Genomic DNA, 22,355 nt, shown 5'->3' with positions numbered 1-22,355 from the left:
TGACGGTGACGAGGAAGAGGACGACCCTGTTCCATTGGATAAAGTCAGTCTCGTCACTGGATTTTTGAGGAAGTTCATAGAGGAAGGTAACACTTGTCTTGTCCTCTACATATTTATTGCATCTCTTATCTCTATTTGCACCTACTTGTTTGTGTGCTGCGATTGCTAAGAATGAACAAAAAAGGAAGAGATGGCAGTTCTGATGCAACATCTGCATACAATTTGGGGTACAGATATAATTCTATGCATGGTGTATATGATATTTTGGCAAGTTTTAGTGGCTCAAATTTCAATTTTCAATTAAATGCATTTGAGGTGTCTCATGCGTAACATGTTCTCTTCCATAGCATCACCGGAGGTGCTCCGTGACCTCCTGAAGTTCTGGGTTGGGTGGGAGCTGCTGACGAGAAACCTCATCGTTGAGGTTGTAACCTCAACTTACCCGGTTGCTCTCACCTGCTTCTTCAAATTTCTCCCCAGCCACTACCAGACCTATGAGATGTTCCACCAGGACATGATGATGGCCATCAGTTCCATTAGTTCTGGTTTTGGGCTTGTGTAGATGAAAATATCAAAGTGTTGCACTTGAATTCCTGTTCACATATGACCACATATGCCCTATTTAGTTCTGAAGTTCTTTAAATATGATTATTTCATTCAAGTGTTCAATACCACTATCAATACTGTTACACCATAACAATGAGCAGTCCCTTGAACCACAGTAAAGCAGTACAATGTTTTGTTTTTTAATTGTTTTTATGTACAAATTGTATGCAAGAAAGGCACGAGTAAAAACAATGCAAACTTCAAATGAAATGCTCGTAGTCATTACTTCACACATGTTAAACATTTTTGGGAAGTTCAGGAGTAATGTGAGCACATCATGCTATACCTTCACCATGAAAAAAAAGGAAATATAAACTTGAACATGGTAAGCGTCGTTAAGTAAACAAATAATTTCAAGTTGAATTACTTACTGAAAATTCGACTGGAGTTGTTTGACACGTCAAGCATGTAATAAATACCTTTCCTCAATTAAGTTCTCAACATACTGGACAGTGTTGAGATATATGTCAACTCCCAAACTGTCAGACTCTTGCAATGGTTCAACGTGGTCTTGCAGCTGCATCATTTCAGGATCTGAGAGGCCTGTCCAGTGTCGGAACATTGACCCAGGATGAGGTTCATTTGTGTATCCACTCTCCTCCCATTGAATCTCTGGTATACCCTGACAAAGACAGATAAGTGTATATGAATTGTATTTAATTACCTTTAAACAAATTTAAAGAAGCACTGTGCCCTTACCACTGCTTATTACAAAATAGGTCTTAGTTTGGGAAGAAAGAAAAAGAAAATGGAATGCAATTACCCATGAATAAAATAAATGATTGGGGTAAAATATGAAGGCAATCATGGAATATAATGGAAAAGAGGAAGCTATACTAGGATTCTCTCTCACAACTGGTTTGGTGTCAGGTTTTGCTCTGTCCTGATGGAATGGTTGTCCCACGCCTCACTGAAGACATGCCTGTGTTCGTGGCAGAAACACGTAGTGGCAGCAGTATATGTGCAGAATGTTGCTGATGTCAAGCAGGTGTTGGTCCTCAAGAGAGTGCAGGGTGTTATAATACACACCTGTTACACTCATGAACACATCACGCCACAGGTGTTCAATTCTGTATTTGAGGGGAAAAAAGAACATTTTCACAACTTGTACAAGAGATCGCTTAAGGAACTGTTTACTTCTCCCCAGCCCGTCATTGAATCAGTGGCAATAATTCTAACTTAATATTGTTTTGATTTTAAAGTATCAACTGACCGACATGGGAGGGAGTCCATAAGATTATGAAATTCATTTTAAAAGTAAGTTTTTGCTTTAAAATGTTCATGGCCAGTACGTTTCTGTGAAAATTCAAATGTTCGTGTTTGTGAAGGAGGTTTGTTAAAAGGAATCTTAAGGATACATTTTAAGTTTTAATTAAAATGAGGTTTAACTCAGCGTTGATCGTGTACACTTTTCCCTGCAATGAAGCTGTTAATGTCAGTTCCACCAACTGAGAACATTAACTCTGCTACTCCCACATTTTCTCCTCCACGATCTCCTCTCACTCTGAAAATATAATATCATCTTGTGAATTTAAATATACCTCATCAGGCAAATAAGTATGCACAATTGAAATCTATGTTCAAGCATCACAAACACAGGAGGGGTTCAATTCCTGTTTTTGAACTGATGTAGCTATTTGAGGGAAGCATCTTAATTTTAAGGATAGGTGAACAATCACACAAAGTATTACATTGAAATAACATGAATATCTCAGAGGGAACCCATGCTCATTAACAGCCTCATTGAAGAAGACCAAGTGAGTGTCAGACCGGCTGTTGTCTGCTATCTTCAGGTACATAATCTACACATACAGGAAGAACAACATATTAGAACTTCAATCCGTTTTCCTCGAGACATACATCAAACTATAATGTTCTTTCAGGGGCAAAACAATCAATGCCCAAATGACATGTAGAACATTAAGAAAACAACTCATTACTAGAGAATCATTCAATATAATGATATCTCATGACAGCTCAGACAAGTCCTACGACATGGACAAAGCCAAAGCTCACTGAAAAGGATAGATGGACACTTTGAAAGTAAAGTTGTTAAATGTTAAAATCACAGCCTCAAGGTTAACATAGGATGGGTGGGATAGGCATTGCTGTCATCCAGTTTACAAAAAAAATACAATTACGACGGTCATGTGAATTTATAGAAAGCCTGCTTTTCTTCTGCAATGGAAACTGGTAGGTTACACAACCAGTTGTGAGGAAAGCAAGGGGACATTTTCCAATGAGGGCAAATGATATATTTTACCAAAGGCTCGCCATCTGTTTATACAGAATATAAAATGAAGCTTATAAAGGAGAAAAACATCCTCCTGCTTACAACAGGGATGTTCAGCAACACTTAGCAGCTGTTGGTACTCAATTATAAGTCTTACCTTTCTTGAATAGCCGTCTATTCCCCCAAAGATAACAAAGTTGTACCTAGACCAAAACAAATTTGACAAGAAGTAACTCCTAAACACAATACAGAAACATCTCTAACAGCATAGGTCTCACTAAATAATATTTGTGGGAATGGGAACACTACAAAATCAGCTTATGGAATTCCAATTCAATAAAGTTCAATGTGATCTTCTATCATGGTTGCTATTTTAATAATATAATACAATACACAAAATACAAGATATACAACACTAGACATTATTTTAAAATCACTATAATTAACAATGTACATACAGATAGCATGCAGACATACCTGATAAGCTTGTGATTGGTGTCAATGTGCACCATGTACTTTGGGTAAGGAACAGAGTATGTTCTCCTCACCACACATCTCTATCGGCTCATCCTTGCAAGCACACCAACACTGTCCACACGATGCATAGATGCATAGATGCATAGACTCGGTCTCATTGCACTTTGTGTCCCTTTACAGTAGAGCACCTCGGACTAGACTGTAGCCAGCATCTGGCATTGTGCCTTTCATTTCTGTGACCAATGAATCTAGTTCATCGTCACTGCAGCCACTGTATTGATCAGACATGTATATATTATTTTCGGCCATCAGTCTAAATAGCGTTGCTCTTGACACACCAAGGAGTTTGGCAATGCAATTTGATGGCAGCCCAAGTTCAACAAGAGTGTGAGAGTGTGAGATTCTCTAATGACAGTCAATCGTGGACGCCCACGTCCAGAACATCTTTGCAACTCCAGAGTTACAAATGTCTGTTCATTCTCTCTCTCCTGCTGGATAAGTGTATTTATGTTTGAAAGTGCAGACAATATATTCTCTCCTACATCCACTATTTCATGTAGAGCACTTAATAAAACTAAATCCTGACGGCATGCAAACTGTAGCCCTTCAATGTCAAGAGGTTGCCTCTCCAAGATGTGTACCAGTCTATCATGCAATCTCTGAAGGATGTCACGCCTCAGTGATTCCTAGGGGATAGATAAGTAAATAAACAAAACATGACAAAAATGGATCAGAAAAATGTGTGTTAACTGCTCCCAAAATGACAGCACTCAAAATGAAAACTTCAAAATCTTTTAAAAGGCTAATTTATTCACTCCAACGTTAATGATAACTTGATCTTAGCATCTCTACTGGCTAAGATCAGCTAACGTTCCAATCAAAGGGTTAGTTCATGTTCAAGACGATCAATCTTTGAACTCAGTAACACAATCTAGTTGTCTTTTTTACTTATTATGTATTAATTAATATGTTTAAACTAGGCAAGCTGACATCTGATTGGCTACAGATAGATCCATGTAAAAAAAAAAAACGTATTTGCGAATCCAGCCACGTCAGGGGAGTCTCAAAAAACCCACACACTAATGTGGAGCGATCCGCAAAGAAGTCCATACAAATCCACAAACAAATAGAAAAATCCACACACAAATACAGAAATATATTTGTGATTATTTTTTTTACATTTATATAAATCGTAATTTATTTCTGTGTGCATTGGAATGCATTTGTGAGTCGTTCTGTGTGCATTTGTGAGTCGTTCTGTGTGCATTTGTGAGTCTTTCTGTGTGCATTTGCAATTATTGAGACTGATCTGACGCCATACCATGCTTCCACTGGTAACCCCGTGTTTAATATCATGTTGCCATGAATTGTGGGTAATTCCCTGAGGTCTGCAGAAATGCTGACTTACGAAAAGTGTCCATAAAGGGCACAAAATGTCTGCACACACTCAACGATTTGACAGCGGGACAGAACTGGGATCGGGCCTGTGTCATGGATCGAACACTAAGATCCGATGAGAAAGGTTTATGCCCAATAAGCACAAAAGTCAAACTGCTACCTTCAGAAACCTTTATTTGCCACAATTTCAGCTCATGGAAACATCATTTCACAGAGAAAAGTAAGTCCACACAGACGAAAAAAAGGAGTTAGTGACCTTGAATAACTTCAACGGCATCTGCTAATAAGCACAAACACGTTTGAGAAAGATCACAGCTTTACATCATACAGCTAAGACAACAAAATCAACACTTAAACTCACATCGATGTATAATGTAGACTAAATAATCACATTAATAGAAACAAGAAGCGTGATAGAGGGCATTGACTTGAGAAAACCGTCCTCTCTACAGGTTATACTGCTCAAGTTCACAAAGTTAGATAAAAGCGTAACACGAGAGGTGATTACGTATTAGATGGATCTACATGTTAAAAATCTCTACATGTGAAATGTATATAGAAAAAAAAAGAGAAGATGCTAATATTAAGACCTGAGTTCTGCTGATAGTTGCAAAGCAAGAACATGTTTTGGTAATTATTTGTTTTAATCAAAGTACATAAACAAGCTATACAAAATAACTGGTTCCTCTGTAGAGTCAAAAACGATTGGAGCGTTTCACCAATTAAAAAAAAAGAGATTTATTCATTTGATGTCTAACTGACATGTTGCCGAGTAAAAAAATACCAAAACCTATTGTTGAGAGATTTGTTGCATCACACGATGCAAACTGGACATTCACATTTTTACAATATAAAAATAATAATTCCCCACTTGTAAGAATTCTCAGTTAAAATGGAAATTATGGCTTTTAAGAAACGATCAAATGAAATCCAATGTGGACCCCGCAGGAGTTTGTCCATCTGTTTTTGTGTGCAGATTTCAATGAACCCAGTCTCTTCTTGACTTCTCAAACTTGGGTGTTTTAACTCTTTAAACAAAGTGGGAAAAGACAAAAACGCTTTTCAAATCCAACGCAGTGTGAAGGATTTGTATGTCATTATAATGGTCAGGGTGGCGTAGGTTTTTGTTTGTAGAAAACGGAGACATGCTGGTGAAAATAGTTGTGAGAGACACTGTCCCCAGGTCAGATTACAATGAGGGGGTCGAGAGGAAAGATAATAGTGGCCCTAAAGCAAGACCATGGACGGCCACAGTATCCCCTGGATTCCACCGGGTGCAGCACTTTGTGAGCCTGCATTAAAAAATTTAGTGTGAAAATATATATATATCGTTTAGCTTTTTTGGCATTTTCCCAGTTTAGTGACTCCACACATTGTCATTGATGGTATTGTGAACATCCTAAACTCTGCTGAGACGCTTAGATCTGCGTGTCACCTCGGTACTTTTTCTCTTCTGAGCTGATCGAGGGCTCCTTTCTTCTTTGGACACTTTAGCGCTGCGGCGTCTGGATTTAGACCGCGGGGTTATTATTACTGAAGGAACTGACCTCCCTCTTAAAACTCTCTTCCCAATCAATATAGGTTCCTCTTCTTCCTCGGACATATTATGCTCATATTCCTCGTCCTCTTGGCTTGAACCCGCTCCCTCTACCTCTTCATCTGTATCCGAAGAAGGCTCAGCTTTCTCATTGCCTTGGTCCTCGTCTGATGCTACTGTAACCTTTTCCTCCTGGACAGTGTTGCCCTCAGTCTCATCTCGCTCACCCTCATTGTTTTCCCTGTAACACACCTTTGGCCTTTTTCGTACGGATCTTCGAGGGGAATCGTCTTTCTGTCTTCTGGATCTTGGAGATGGTGTGGCAGGTGATGCTTTTTGTTTGCTCCTAAATGCTCTTGCTGTTACGGCTGGAGCTTCATCCTCGGCCACCACAGATGCATCTTCAACTAGAGCCTCTCCTTCAGCGATGGCAGCGTCCGATCCCACTTCTGCAGCAGCAGTGGGTTGTTCTACGACTGCGGTTTCCTCCTCAGTTGATGAAGGTAGGACAGTGTCAGTACCAATCCCATCCACAGCTTCCACACTGTTGACCTCCTCTTCAAGCACTCCTGCTTCCTCTGTCGAGGCATCCTTCGTCTGCTCTGCATCTCCCACGGTAGGTTCTTCCCCAGCCGCATTACGAGCTCCTTCCTCTTCCACATCTTTGTCTTTCTCCTCCAGTGATTCCTGCCCAGCCTCTCCTTCAATCTCTTCAGCAGGAGTAGCTTCTTCTTCTTCCACTTCCTCCTGCTGACACTGTGTGCGGGCTCTTTTGGATTCACGTCTAGGTGCGGCGGCAGCAGACCTTCTTCCCTTCCTTGTTGTGGTTCTCACTGTCTTTTCACCACTTGTCAGAACTCCTGTTTCAACAGTTGGTGCTTCTTCCTCATCAGTCACCTTTCCCTCGTCTGTATTAGGTGTCTCTTCAGCTCTTTCCCCAACAGAAGCCTCTCCCTGTCCATCTGCACACGTCTCTTCCACTGTCTCTTGCTCTGCGAGTGATTCTCCTAATACAGCTTCTGCCACAATGCAGAACTCTGGTTCTGTATTTCCTTCATCCGGAGGTGCATCCTCATCACCATCCTTTGCTTCAATCGTCTCATCTCTGCTTTCCTCTTTTGGGTCAGTTTCCTCCAGCAAAGCTTTGGTTTCCTCTACTTGTGTCTCTTCAGGTGGAGTGGTTTCTTCCTCTCGCTCTTCCTCGGTCTGACACTGTGTGCGAGCTCTTTTGGATTTACATCTAGGTGTGGCATCAGCAGGCTTTCTTCCCTTCGTCAGAACCCTAATTTCTACTGCTGGTTCATCTTCTTCTGTGCTGTTCTCTCCCGGTGCCTCTTCCTCTTGCTCATCCTCGTGTTTCTTTGTGGTTTTTCTTCTTGTTGTGGCTCTCACAGTCTTTTCACCACTTCTTAGAACTCTTTCAACAACTGGTGCTTCCTCCTCAGACACATCTTCTGCCTGCTCAACCTTTGCTGTCAACATTGTCTCCTGTGCACTTTCTGCCACTTCAGATGTGGAGGTTGACTGTTCTCCCTCCACTGTATCTTGCTTTGCGAGTGCTTCCTCTGCAACAACCAAGGTCTTTTCCTCATGATCGTGCTGTCCAACTGAGGCCTCTGTGTCCACATCGGCCACTGTCTCAGTACAGTCGATCTGTCCCTCCTCCTGAGCATCGTGTTGGTTGACAACTTGCTCTGCCACTATATCCTCTTTCTCTGAGGCCATTTCTGCTTCTATATGTTCTGCTTGTTCAGTTGCATCCCTTTCTTCAATTTTCTCTCCCATCTTCCGATCAGTCATCTGTTGTTCTTCCTGTTCTTCCTCCGTCTCTCTTGCCTCAACTGCTGTAGATTCCTCTCCGACCTCCTCCTCCTCCTCCTGCTCTTCTTCTTCTTCTTCTCCTTCCTGGAGTTGCTTGCGGGTTCTTTTTGTTGTACTTCTGTGTCGGGCATAGTATGATTTCCTTCCAGCCCTCAAAACCCTGATTTCAACTATCGGTACCACTTCCTTCATTTCTGAAGCTGCCTCCTTTCTTACTTTTCTCGGTCTGCCTCTGGTTCTTGGTGTGGCTTCGACCGCTTCAGCTGTCTCCTCATCTCTCTCCTCATCTCTCTCCTCCTCTGTATCTTGTTTTGTGACTGCTTCCACTTTATCCTCACACCGTTCCTCTTTCACTGACACCTTCTCCAGCTCAGTTTTTTCAATACCCACAGAGGATCCAGGGACATTCTCCTGTGCCACCGTTTCTTCCTCTTTCATTGTTTCTTCCCTCTGCTCCTCTTGTGCCTCAGCAGCAGTCTTTTGTACAGGAAGACCCTCCTCTGTAGCTGCTGTTTCATCCTGGACATCGTGATAGGTTTTTTGCAGGTCCACTAAAACCACTGTCACTCTTCGGAGATCAGAAAGCTGGGTTGCTGTTTCCTCACTCCGTTGCTCCTCTGCTGAAGGTGTTGCCTCATCTTCGACAGGTGGAAGTACAGCTGAGTCAGTGGCCAGTGAAGGTAATGGTGCATCTGTCTCTTCTTGTACTAAATCATCTGCAGAAGCTGAAACTACAGCTGTGTTCTCTTCCTCTTCAGTCAGCATCATTGTTCCTTCCTCAGACTCTCCTTTTTCCACCTCCACAGTAACAAGTTCCTCATTCTCCACCTCTATTTTATCCTCCTCTGGGGCTTTCCCCTCGTCCCCTTCAGTTAGTGGCTCTGATACCAGCCCTGTTTTATCTTCCTCTGCATCTTGTTTTTGCTCTGCCACATCTTCCCCTTCCTCCACATCATCTATATCTAACTCTAAACCCTCCTCATTTTCAGAGGCAGCTTCCTTAACCTTATCTACTATCTCCTCTATCTCCTCATCAGTCTTCTCTACAGCTGCTTCCTTTGCTGCATCTTCTTCCACCACTCCTGTTTCCTCGACACATTTAAATTCCTCCTCTCCCTTTTGCTTTTCTTCCTGGATTTGTTTACGGCTTCTTTTGGATTTTCCTTTAGGTGTGTTAGTGGTAGAAACCCTCCCGCGTCTCAGTGTTCTGGTTGTCACTGCTGGTTCTCCTTCACCGTTCTCTGCTTCTTGTTCATCCACCTGCTTTCTGCCTCTTGCTGATTTATGTCTTGGTGTAGCTGTGCTTGTTTTTGCTTCACGTCTCAGAGCCCTGGTTTCAACAGCTGGTGCCTCTTCCTCTTCCAAGCTCATTGCCTCATCGACCTCAGCTAGTGGAAGGTTCCCTTCAGCAGCATCTCCTCCTGGAATGTCTGCCTCGCTATCTGTACATATCTCAGAAACTTCACACTCTTTCTCCTCCTTTGTCGAAGGTATAACGTCCTCTGCTGCTTCCTCTGCCTTTGGAACTGTAACATCTACAGTTAGTTCCTCGGTTGTTATCTCTTCTTCCGTTTTGTCAACAGTCCCTTCTTGTTCTACCTGGTGGTGTTCCTCCATCTGTTTGTCTGCTGCTTGTTCATCTGCATTCTCTTCACCAGCAGAAGCTTCTGCAGGGGGCACTTCAATATCATTCTCAGGGACATCCGTTTTATTCTGTATCACTGATGTTTCTACCTTCTCAGATTCATCGGTTACTATTACATCCTCATATTCCTTTGTTAGAGCAGTCCCTACTGTATCCGGAAGCTCTGTGTCTTCCACCCCTGGCTCCTGTTGTTTCTCTATCTTCTCTTCATTTTTCAGTTGTTCATCTTCTAGTTGTTCCGATAACTCTTCCACCGTGACTACATCCTCTTCTATGGAGGTTTGTTCTTCTTCTTGTGCTTCTCCCTCAGTTCCATCCGACTCCTCCACTACCTGGGTTGTAGAACCGTCTTCCTCCTCTGCCACTTCATCAACCTCTTTCTCTAATTCTTCAGATACTTTTTGGCTGTGTCGGGTATATTTTTGTGTGTTCCTGATAGTTCTTCCTCTCAAAATTATCCCTGCCTTCTGGGCTGTAGTTCCCTGCTTTACCCCCTCTTCTTGCTTGCTGTGACGCGTAGATCTCCGCCTGGGGGTTATACTCTCTACAGTTGTCACAGCCTTTACATTGGCTCTTCCTGTTTTTCCAGCTTCACCATTCTCTGATGTTGCATGTGTTGATAGACCTGCCTCTTGTTGTGTTACTCTCTCTTCCGACTTTTCATCAGTGACCCCAACTTGAGTTCCCTCTCCCACTTTGTCCAGAGTTTCTGCTTCCTCCAAAGCTTCTTCAGAGAGTGCCAGCGCTGCAGTGTCTTCCTTATGACACTTTTCCTCAATTTCTGACGCCACATTCTCAACTGTTATCTGTGAGTCACAGGAGATGCTGTTCAGATTTTCGGGGGCATTATCTTCTACTTGTGGCTCCTCAGTCGTAGGTGCTAATGTAACGTCATCTTCTTGTAGGTCTTGTTGGGCTAGGACGGTGGCTGGTTGGTCCAACATATGCTCTCCCTGCTCTCCAGGAGCCACACTGGACATACCCTAAAAATAAACAAGATAAATTGAATCATGAACAAGTTGCTGTACTGATCTGTAGACAAACATGTGAAGAAGAATTTGCATATACACACCTCAGTCTTCACCAATTCAGAGATGTGCAGTTCTGTCTTCTGTTGCGCAGAAACTTGATCCTTGCTCGGGGTTTCTGCTTCAATATCCTCAATTCTAAAAAGATTAGAGATACCACTTGTTAATTTCAAGTGCAGTTCAAAGCAGTTTATCACAACATGTGACCAACAAGCAGAACATCAATCTGCAGAAATGATCACTTGTCTACTGTTTGTGGAGCAGCCGTCCATCCTCGTCCATTGCAGGTAAAGCTAGTGATGCCATGCTGAGATTGATCAGAAGAACAGGCTAATACATGAAAGCTAATCACTTAGCTAATTGTTTAGCTGTGAATGTATTTTAAAGATTTTGGAACTTTTTGTATTGCTGCTCATTTGTTTACATACAAGAATAATAAAGCAATGTTGATTCTTTTTTTTCTCACAAAATAATCAAACTGAATCGATAATGAACTCCCAACAACACCCGTCGCTAGTGATGGTTTTATTCATACAGACCTGATAACTTTCTCGGACTTGTCCTCTCCATTCTTTTCTCCCATCTTCCTTCGTTTGGAGCCGCTGCTCCGACCCCGGGCTGTGAGGGGCAGCTCAGCCTCTGAAAGTGTTACGATTGGAACAACGTTACTACATCATTACATTAAACCATACAAACTTTATTATACAACCTAAAGACCCTTTCACACAAAGATTCCGACGTAAAAAAATGTAAGATCCGCCTTGCACCAAAAAAAGGTGGCATAATGCTGCCAACAATAGCAGTGATGCAGAATAACTGCGCGACATTCCCGCCTTGACCATTCAGTGTGAAAGAGGCTTTGGGGGAGAGTTTACTACGTAGATGTAAAATGATGCTCACCTCTGGTAGCGCTCAGTAGCATCACTTCCTCCTACAAATCAAAATGACCGGGATTATTTTTTTTAACTTGTAGAATTATTTCTCAAATACATGATCTGCAAAATTGGAAGATATAACAACGCACCACAATTTCCACCGTGCATTCCATAGAGCCGGCCTCTTTTATTTGAGTGGTGATCGCCTCCATTACCGCATCCTGTTCCATCCTTTCAGTAATCACGAGTGATTCCTCTGTGAATGACAGACTCTTGGATACTGCTGAGGAACAAGGTAAGACATGCTTAGATAAGTAGCAAAATGACATTTTGCAGCACATTCTTTACTAAATTAAATATTTGGCAATTTCAAGATGACACAATCTTTATGGTGTCAAATCTTTTGGGATATCCAGTATGAGCTGGAAAATGTTGCGGGCGAGAGGGAAGTCTGGGTCAGCCTGCTTGGCCTGCTGCCACCGCGACCCGACCCCGGATAAAGCGGAGGAAAATGGATGGATGGATATCCCGGAGGGATTTTAATGGTCTAGCTCTACAATTCACATTCTGTTCTTTTTTTTTACCACTCTGGTCCATGGCCTGGATCTTTCTGGCGATATTGGTCCTCTGGTTGGGCCCACCTATGCTCTCCACCTCCCACAGCAAGTCTGTGTCTCCTGGGTACTGACACAGGTATTTCTCACACACTAGGGAACAGAGAGGAGTGTATTTAACTTACGGTAATCTACCATTAGTGTCTCTATATACAGCACAGACTGTAAGAAAGTAGATTCAGACTCTACATATGAATAAGGTGTACTTGCTGCAGGTTGGACTCTTGTACCTTTATACATGAATCTTGTTATGGGGTACCTCAACCCCAGACAGTCCTCTTTGAAACTGAGCACAAAGTCCTCCAGCATCTGCAGGCCGAAGCCTTTACCACGCTGACATTTTCTAACGAAGATGGAGTCCATCACAGGGAGCTGATAGCTTCTGGTTGAAAAAGAGCTAATAAAGCTGCCTGCAAGAGAAACAGAAAGCACAGTCATGAGGACATTTTCAGAAAGGAATGAACCAACACGTGGACTAAACCAGGTCTTGTACCGACGCAAACTGTAAGCTGTAAGCAGTACATTTAATGAACGTCACATAAATTACCTGAGGGTTTGACCGAGTAGAAGCCGACAGCCTCTCCATTATTCCAGAGGATTTTCGCGTTCTCTTTTTGTCCATGGCAGAGGAAGGGGAGCTCCTCAGAGCTCATCTCTTTGGCTCGATAGACGACACGATTGAGGATGTATAGAACTATTCTCTCTCCCACCGTCTCCACCTGTGGGACAGGTAGAAGAACGTGGTATTCACAAAAAAGAGGACATGTCATGAAAAACACATTTGGGTAGATGGAGTGCCTACCAACACACAAACTGTGAAATAAGACAACCCAGTCAGAACCCCATCTGATGTATTTGGGTGCACTAGAACTGAAATAACTTTTCGGTTACGCTCGAATGGATGGCGCACAATATTCAGTAGAGCGTTTCCACATAGAAAGCATGTGTTTATGGTATTTTGATGAATATCTTTTCAATAACTGCAGTCTTGACATTGTCACTCATAAAGCAGGCGATGACATCCTCCCTGCGAACGCCTCAAATGAACCAATCATCCTCACATTCCAAGATGCCAGCTGGTGAGCCTTTCAGCAAGCAATATGACGCGTGGCTCCTCTGTTAACTGTCCTGGTGCAAAGGTGTGCCATGTTTTTAGGAGTTTAGATTGGTGGCGTTAGAGGATGTGGGCGCAGCTCCAACTATGTATTGTGCAGTTTGCCACATTTCATGTACTTAAATTATGATTAAGCATGACAATCAACTTTAGTCTTGTTTGATAATCGCTAATAAATAAATAAAATCTGTAGAGGGGCAAGTAAGAAATGGACTTTGGGCAGTGGAACTCCCTCATACCTCCACAGCTCCACCTCGAGCGGGGTCTGCCGTCTTGAGGATGTCGTCCACCGCCCACCAGCGGTCCAGCAGGTACAGGGCCACGGCGGTGAGCGGGTCGCTGGGAAGGAAGAGGGCCAGGATCTTCTGTTTGTCGCCGGATCCATAGAGAGGCACGAAGCCCACGCTGGAGACGTCTATGGTGACCTGAGGACAGACAGACGTCTCAATGCACGGCATTAACCACACCTCGCTCCATGTGCATGATTTCAATGATTAACTGATTATTTCATGTTGCAGCTGGTAAAAGGTCCCCGACTAAGAAATGACATAGTCGAATCTGATTGTTCAAGTCTGAGGTTTTTTTCTCTTCTTTTGCTCATTGGTCTGTTTGAGCTTCATGTGTCTATAGAAAAACAGTAGAAAGTTATTGGTCGAGATACATGAGACGTATCGTTTAGCCGTCGTTTCAGAATAATGGGCTGTTTGTTGCGTGTAGGTGTGACAGACACGGTTTCAGCCCGTTTGCCCCCCCCCCCCCCCCCCCCCATTGTAGCAATCCACAGACAGATGGGAAACAATGAGGAAGAAAAGGGACAGTCAACCGAAGAGAGAGAGAGAGAGAGAGAGAGAGAGAGAGAGAGAGAGAGAGAGAGAGAGAGAGAGAGCAGCAAACAGCTGTTTTCTCTGCACCTCCCCCGGTTGATTTTAGAGAATCGCTCATAAATTGAGAATAGATTTAGTGCTCTGATAGTGCTACGTTCTTATGCGAGTGGTCTACTGAATAAATGTTGATTTTCAAACAGTGGACTTTTGTTATTATACATGAATGATTCTTTGTGTTATAAGCACATTTTCCTGCCACTGCGACGATGACATTAGCGGTCGAATCAGGCTCCCCTACTTTATATACTGCTGGGCAGCCTAATTTATAATATTTATTAACAATACATCATCATTTATTAGTTTACTTAGATGTTGTGTTAATCTGAATCTGAATAAAGCTGTCAGATAAATGTAGTGGTTTAGAAGTATAAAGAGGCCGAACATGGAAATACTCGAGTGTAGCAGAAGTACCTCAACATTGTATTTAAATACAGTACTTAGTTACATTCCAATGACCTGACACGTATGGATGTAAAGACAGCACACTGGTCCAGTCAGGAGTGAGCTACAGCCCTGGTGTGGTGGGTTATACCTGGGTGGAGTCGGAGAGGGCGAGGTGTTCGGGGGAATCGGGGTTGCTGTAGAGGAGGTTGTTCATGTAGTTGTGGGCCAACCGCTCCAGCTCCGTCTGGCTGACGTCAGCCAGGAGGTCCACGGGGAACTTCATGCCTACAGGACACACAGAGAGCAGCGAGAGGCAGCGGTCACAGAGGAGATCTAGAAACCTTAAACTTATCTCTCAAACATTATTCCAGCAGTGCGTTTTGTATAGGTCTTCCCTTTTATGTGGCCTGAAATCAAATACAGCCATTGGAAATAACACTTTAAATGGGACAGATCTATGGCAGCAGCAAAGCGAAGAAGTTTAAAGTACAACTTTGGGTTCATTATATTTTCAGGGTATGGCTTCTTGTTTTTCCATAGTTTTCTTATTCCCCCCTAAATCCCCACAAAAAGATCAACACTAACAACAGAGAAAGTTCTTCATCGACGTCACTCAAACAGGAGGAGGCGGCCTTGTTACATACCCACGTGACATATTTAGTCTAGAAATGGGGACAATGTTTGGGTCTCTGGGGTTCAGAAGAGCTGACCTGTTAGCAGTAAGCGATTTGATGCCCTTGTTAGTGCCCGTCCCCCCCCCCCCCCCCCCCCCCCCCCCGTCCCCCCGTCCCCCAGTATAGAGTAAATGCACAGGCAGAGGGTTGTACAGCTGAGTATGTTAGTCTAGTCGGACTCGTTGATCCTTTATCTGACTGAGGTTTGAGCAAGTTAAAATCTGTGGTCCCAACCATGACTCTTAATAAATAGTAGTCTAACTGTACTGTGTGTGTGTGTGTGTGTGTGTGTGTGTGTGTGTGTGTGTGTGTGTGTGTGTGTGTGCTGTCCGTGGTGCTGAAGTACGGATTTGTATTTGCGACTTCATCTCTGAGCACCGCTCTTTCATGGGATTAAGTTCAGCCTGTTAAAAATCTAAAAGTGGCCGACTGCCATAAATAAATATATGAAAATAAATATATATTTTTTTTAAAGTGACATATTGCAAAACAAGTGGAGTTATTTTAACCACTCCTCCATGCACAGAGAAATGCATTCAAACCTGCACATAATGCAATGCGTGTCCTCCATTGATTTGCATGGAGAAACATTCAGTCGATAATAGGGCACCACTCTCCCTTTATAAAGTCTTTGTTATAAGTTGGAACTTTATTAATGGTTAATCAATCATTTGCACATTTTGGGCGAGTTCATCTGCAGCTCTTTTCTAGAAATGAGTGATCCGATCTGTCAAATGGAGTTTCCACAACCTTCACAATCCCAACGTTTGTTGTTTTTTTTGTAGTAAATTATTTATTAACCATTAATAAAGCCCACCTTTGGAATAATTATCTTTGTCATTTCATTATTGCAAACTTTAACGCTTTTTATGTTGATATGTACCTTACTTTTATAGTAAAATGAAATACTTAAACTAACAAGGAATCTGAAAGAATAAAGCCCGAACTGAACTGAAGAAAGCTCTTCCAATCCCAGCACATGCCTCCAAACCAAACAGTAGTCCATTCATTTCAGTCTCTATGTAGGACAGACTTGAGCTCAACCCGTGGCGGTGGTAACCTGATCCAATCCAGCTGCCACAACCAATCCCAGTTAATCCTTAGTGATCTCTTGTGAGACTAATAAACTGTGAAAGTTACTTTACAAAGTTAGCTTAACTTCAGGATCAGAAGCCAACTTTAGTTTCTCCTTACTATTCCTTTAAAGCACTACTGTGTGGAGTACACAGGCAGCTCCTGAAGCTAACATGGCTAATGTGTCTAATCCAGTTGAGTTGAAGTCAATTAAAAACAAGTGTAACTATACATCCATGCAATGGACATTGAACTGTTTTCCGTTGTCGTTTGACTACAAAAGAAAAAGGCGATTGTTGTTAGCCGTCATGGTTACAACACACGGGATCGTAGTGTGGTCGCAGCTCTGGAGACGGACCGCTGGCTAGTTAGCTAGTTAGCTAGTTAGCTAGTCCTTCTCCGGATAGGAGATAGGACAGATACGTACCTGGCACTGTAGTTCTCCTACACGTTTGGACCACGGGAGAACTTTCAGTTGGTTGCAATCTGCAACCTCACCACTATATGTCGCCAAATCCTACAAACTGGCCCTTTAATTAATGCAATATAAATATATTGCAGATTACCAGCTGTTTTGACTTTAGGATCGGGGCTTTTTGAAACCCACAAACACCGATTATGTCCCACTGCTAACAAACACATGCTACAATAATACCATGTAGAAGGCAAACAAACACTGAACCACCACTCGCACAAATGTAGCCTCCATTACTGCAGTGTGTGGTAGGATTATGTAAAATGAGCAGGAGGTTGTAGTAGGAAGCAAACGGGGTTTACGGCCGATACCTTCAGGGGCTGCAGGTTGGAGGCGCTTGGAACGAAGAGTCAAACAAGCCCATTCACAAGGCTTCAACAGCTGTCTGCTCACACATGCTTGACAGAAAATACATGCATGAACACATGTTTGTGTTTTGCTCAACTTGAACACACGTTCATCGTCGTAAAAGACGAGCTTTGTGTTTTTATATGACAGTAGAACGTGACGGGAATTTCCATTGTCTTTCAATTTAGGCTGAAACACAAACTTCTAGCCTCACAAAAACACAAAAAACATAACACAGCTCACACTAAACACAGAGGTAAAGACTTGATGAGAGCGCGACCTGAGAGACCAGTTTTCTCAGGTTGTAACCCTGGGGGGTGTCAATGCCTGCACATGTCCGCCAACAACACCGAAAACAACCAGGAGGCACAATCTCATCAGAGAGTGAACCCATTGATCTCTGTTACTCTACGCCTTAGTGTCCATGTGACATCCGTGTACAAACAGAAACGCACAGTCCAGATGTTCTATTACTAGCTTTTAAAAAAAGACGATGCAGGGACTCAGCGCTACATGTTCCTACAGGGGGTTCTAAGTTTGTACCCTTCTGACCAGCTACAGTCAGATATGGCATTTAAATGATGAAGTAGCATCCGCCCCCAGCACACGACACATCCCGCTTGTCCTTCTGTTTCTCCCAACAGCACACTCGCACCCTGTGATGAGCGTCACCAGCCAGACATACAGTCTAGTTCGGGTTATGTGTGTCAGAGCTAACCCCCTCCCACATCTACAGCCATACGCCACTGTTATCCACAACAAAGTACAGACACTTTGTCACTTCGTACGCATTTAAGTGCATGCTGAGCACAAGGTTACAATGTCAGGGGGAAAGCCACATCCTGGAATGCTGCGAGGATGCTGGAGGGCAGGTTCAGTTATTTGTATAACAATCATTTGCAGGCTAAATTCCAGCTTGTGACAGCACTAATGCAGCTACATAACCACGCTACCAACATCGACAGTCCCTCCATGAATCCGTTCTGACACAGCTCAAAGCTCCAGCCAAATAAGTGCACAACCTTCAGCGGGTGGCGGTGGTCTACTCAGCACCGATTCCATTATTTACTCTGCGACGTGAGCGGTTTGCGTTCATTCGTTACCTCTCAGTTTTTCAAGCATGACTCGCCTGCATTGGCACTTGATGTGCATTTGCACTAAAGCGTGCACGACACAGCTGGAATTTTGTATCAGGCTTATAAATATAATCTTGCATCGGGAGCAAAAAATACATCCGGGGCATCTCAGGGACAGTTTGAACCCCCTGAGAGACAGGTCCTCCTGGGTGTGTTTTTTATGCGATTCACATATTTTACAGATGTGGACACCAATGTATGCGTTTCATAAAACATCCAACACGGACACCCATCCATTATGTATGTCCCCTGTCCCGTCTTGTATCCCTCTCTGATGCACACACTGTCACTGAGCATCAGCAGCTGAGCAGAAAGTCCAGTCTGTGTTTTGTGAGCGCGAGAGAGGGAGGGAGGGAGAGAGGGAGAGAGGGAGGGAGGGAGAGAGGGAGAGAGAGAGGGGGGGGGGGGGGGAGAGAGAGAAAACAACCCTGGCTGCTGACTGCGTGTTTGTGTGTGGATGCATGCACGGCTCTGGTGAAAGCAGGCCCATAGTTCCCTCGGGCTACGGAGTAGAGAATACCACAAAATGCCCCCATTAACCAGACACTTCTCTCTTGCTTGCTCTTAAACAGCTCTACTTTGGGCAGCGGGCCTAACACTCTCAAGCTGTTAACAACACTGGGTGGAAACCTAGTGCATGAATGGACCGTGTTTGGTCAATGCGTGCTGAAAGTATCAAATCGCATCAGGTCGTTAAATCTACATTTGAGTCAAATAACTGTTCAAACAACTGCATATGTACTGAGGACGCGCTTCAGATGATCGGGGAATGTTTTCTTTCCTTGTGTAATATTTTGAATTGTGCCGTGGCCAACGGGGGAATCTCCATCCCCCGTACCGGGTGGGCCCTGCTGTGCTTAGCCCATAAAAAAAAAACATGCTTGTGCAACACTTCTGTGATTGCGAGATAAAAACTGGCGGCACAGTGGCTGCAAAGACGCCAACGTTTAAATCCAATATTAACTCTTAACATTACAATTACAATAGGGGATATATATCTATATTTCTATCATGATTCACTGAACAAAACCTTTAGAAGGTAAATAGCTCATTATTTCCATTTGTCTCTCGTGACTACGAGGCGATCTTGGAATACGTTTTCACACTGGTCTGTGGGACATAAAACATTGTCCTGCGTCTGGACAGATGTACAAAAAACAAGACACCTAATGAGCAAAACGAGGAAAGAAGGGGGAGGTTGAGGCCTTCATTTCAGTGATAATGCAGATAAAGTAATGGAGGAGAAGACGTGGGATCATGATTGTAATGTGTTTGAGCTCTTATAACTTACAACAGTGAGAGCTCACCTTTACACTGGGCTTACAGAGCAGTTTGACCTTTAACCTGTCGGGTCTTTAACACCCTGCTTGCAGTTTAAGAGCTACAACTGACACTTTCTACTGAGAACTACTAAGGGAAAATAAAGCTTTTTATTGCATTTTGACAAAAAACGAGACCGACATTTTTGACACAAACTGTCGGCACACGGTGTTCAGAGAACACGGTGAAGAGGCTGCGCCGCACGGGCCATTCTTCTCTTAGTTCATATGGACATTTGCATCCAACGCAATTTCTTAATACAGCTGGGTGAAGAAAAAAAAAAGAGTTCAAACCGAACACACGACTGCCGAACAAGTAGCGCTGCTGCCGCACGCGACAACGCTGAGTGCGCACTTTTTTATTTTCATGTTCTCAACGCACCAAAACATGCGAAACTTTCAGAAACTAAATGTAAAACCGCGCGAAAGTTTAAAACAGGGTACATAGAGTTCCTAAAGTGTCGGGGGGGGGGGGGGGGGGGGGGGTAGTGGGTGTGTGCTCTCAGCGGACACGCTGCAAAGTGTCCCAGGAACAGATGCAAACATGAGCGTAAAATAAAACAACTTTCCTACAGATTTCAGACACGCAAACTCACCTCTAACCGTTTGAGCTCTTCAGGTCTGCTCCGTTTACTTCACTACAGTAGAAACAGTTAACAAGACGCGAATGATTTCAAAGAAGTTTGAGGTCTCGGTGTGCGCCAGTGTTGAACATCCACACACACCCACACGCTAAATAAATACTACGCAGCGAATTTTAGCCTAAAATATCTGAAAACAAATAATGTTCTATACGTGTTACGATAGCGCTTAAAGGACAGTGTTGTGTTTAAGGAGCCGTGGGGAAGTCGGCTGTAGAGCAACTACCATCGCTGTCGGATGTTTGAATTCTGAACATTTTGTCCCCGATAAAAAAAAGTTTGTTTTGTGCTTCGTCTCCAGCTAGCTCGTCGCATTAGCTGCGACTTCCATCGTTGTGTGTGTGTTCACAATGAGGCTGTGGAGCCTTACATGTACTCGCAATAGTCTGCATTTAATACCTGCCCGGGTTGCACTCCAGCAGATGCCGCGGCCGTCCTATTTTCTTGTCTCCTAATTCCAAAGTGCTCCGAGAACAAACCCGGGCACACACGCGCGCGCACACGGAACCGAGCCGAGCCGAACCACGGGAATACACGCGAACTCACCTGCACTTTTTCACGGGAGGCGTTGTCTTTCCTTTAAAAACTCCCACTGTTCATTTTAAATTTCTGTAAACACGCTCCTGGTTTCTTGTGTTATGGTGGGACGCTGCAGTGCGCATGCTCGGCTGGGGCCGCCAATCCCGTGCAGATGCTTTATATAACTACACTATAATCCAATCTGACCCCATAATCCTAAACTCACCGAGAGCGTCCGACGGCGACGTCATCACACCAGCATCGTTAAAATTACACAAACGTTTTAGGGTTACATTGTGATAACCTCGTTACAAACTGTGTGTTACAAACTATTTTCAAACTCACATAGGTTCATTTCAATTGTTACAGGAGATCCGAAAATGTATAAAGTTGCCAAATGTGATTTAACATATGAATATTTGGTATACAATGATGCATGGTGCATGCAACATGCAACATAAACATGGAGTTTAATATTTCATTCCTTGTAGACATTTTAAAGGGTATAAATACACATGTGATGCTGTCATAAAGAGTGTCAAATATGATATGAGAGAGTCTAAGGGGCAAATCAAGAATAAAACCACTTACATTACGGTTTGACTCCTTTTGATTTTCAAACAAATTCTCTTTTACCAGTAAAAGTACGAAACCATCGTCAGAGAATACAATCAAAAGTTAAGTACTGATGAATCGGCAGATTTGCTCCTGTATTACTACTGCGTAAACATGTAAGACACATTTTAATGATATTGGTGAAAGTAGAGCTAATTTGAGCCTTTTGAAATACCGTTGGGCAGTTCAATCTGTAACAATGTTTTTTACATTTACATGAAATCTAAAATAGTGCAAAAGGGACATAAAATAGTGCTTAAGCAAATGTTCAAAGTTTGATTCCACAGGTGCAGGGATTTTGATGCAGCTTTATTTGATTATAGCTTTATTATAAGTGAAATCTACTGAAAATAAGCACTAACCTTTCATCCTCTCCTGTCATTTTCTCACCAACCCATCTCCTTCTAATCTGACATCATTGCTCATCATCAAAGTAAACTGGTCACTGCACTATTGTTTGACCACAGAGTCAAAGAGTGAAACTGTTCCTATTGGCTAAAACTCAGTTTTCATACCGATTATTTACAGCAGTTTGTTTTAAAGAAGCAATACCATAATGTAAAACCACGCTATTACAACTGCATGTATTATTTGACTCTCGTTTATATACATATAGCCTACTGTACTTTATATATATATATATATATGGATGCATGAGGACAAGATTGACTAACTAGGGAGCCTTAAGAAGAGGAGGACTGAAGCTGCTGGGCAAAGGAGCCCTAGACTCCAGAAAAAAGCTGCACCGCACCCTTAAAAAAAGAAGCTTCAATCCTATGAAACCAGTTCCGTTTTATTGTAGTGCGGCATTTCAGGGGAAACAACCTGCATCCTGCATCCCTCCGAGGACCGAGGGCATGACTTCAGCGGCCTAAGCACCAATCTGAAGACAACACCAACTGTGACCTAGAAGGGGCTGGAAACTCGTGACGCTGTAC

The 22,355-nt window shown here is 43.1% G+C and overlaps 1 protein-coding gene across 4 annotated transcripts; it reads right to left on the bottom strand.

Annotated features, from left to right (window-relative positions):
• Positions 1 to 4,881: 4,881 nt before the first annotated feature.
• On the bottom strand, positions 4,882 to 20,925 carry LOC306697369 (uncharacterized protein). Of its 4 annotated transcripts, none has more exons than XM_079161226.1 (11): positions 20,830 to 20,925; positions 14,765 to 14,901; positions 13,588 to 13,773; positions 12,782 to 12,953; positions 12,465 to 12,644; positions 12,205 to 12,327; positions 11,770 to 11,903; positions 11,646 to 11,676; positions 11,285 to 11,384; positions 10,790 to 10,883; positions 4,882 to 10,700 (listed from the first exon to the last, which is right to left on the bottom strand). In XM_079161226.1, exons 2-11 carry the CDS (start codon positions 14,897 to 14,899, stop codon positions 6,114 to 6,116), a joined length of 5,742 nt encoding a protein of 1,913 aa, XP_079017352.1. In that variant the 5' UTR covers positions 14,900 to 14,901; positions 20,830 to 20,925; the 3' UTR covers positions 4,882 to 6,113. The 4 variants fall into 4 exon arrangements, with proteins under 4 accessions (XP_079017352.1, XP_079017355.1, XP_079017353.1 ...); XM_079161229.1 differs by having other exon boundaries at positions 11,770 to 11,900; XM_079161227.1 differs by lacking the exon at positions 20,830 to 20,925 and adding an exon at positions 20,683 to 20,822.
• Positions 20,926 to 22,355: the final 1,430 nt, after the last annotated feature.

This window comes from Pholis gunnellus, assembly GCF_910591455.1.
Source record: "Pholis gunnellus genome assembly, chromosome: 6".
In the NCBI taxonomy this organism is placed as follows: domain Eukaryota; kingdom Metazoa; phylum Chordata; class Actinopteri; order Perciformes; family Pholidae; genus Pholis; species Pholis gunnellus.
The sequence above is the reverse complement of the archived record's forward strand: the minus strand, read 5'-3'. Positions and strand labels throughout refer to the sequence as shown.

What these genes read in the sequence shown, in the direction of transcription:
- LOC306697369 (XM_079161226.1), bottom strand. Translation starts at nt 14,899, where the DNA reads ATGAAGTTCCCCGTGGACCTCCTGGCTGACGTCAGCCAGACGGAGCTG. An exon ending in CTCGAGGTGGAGCTGTGGAG is followed by an intron (nt 12,954 to 13,587) that starts GTATGAGGGAGT and finishes CCTGTCCCACAG; the next exon opens with GTGGAGACGGTGGGAGAGAG. An exon ending in CTACTCGGTCAAACCCTCAG is followed by an intron (nt 12,645 to 12,781) that starts GTAATTTATGTG and finishes TTTCTCTTGCAG; the next exon opens with GCAGCTTTATTAGCTCTTTT.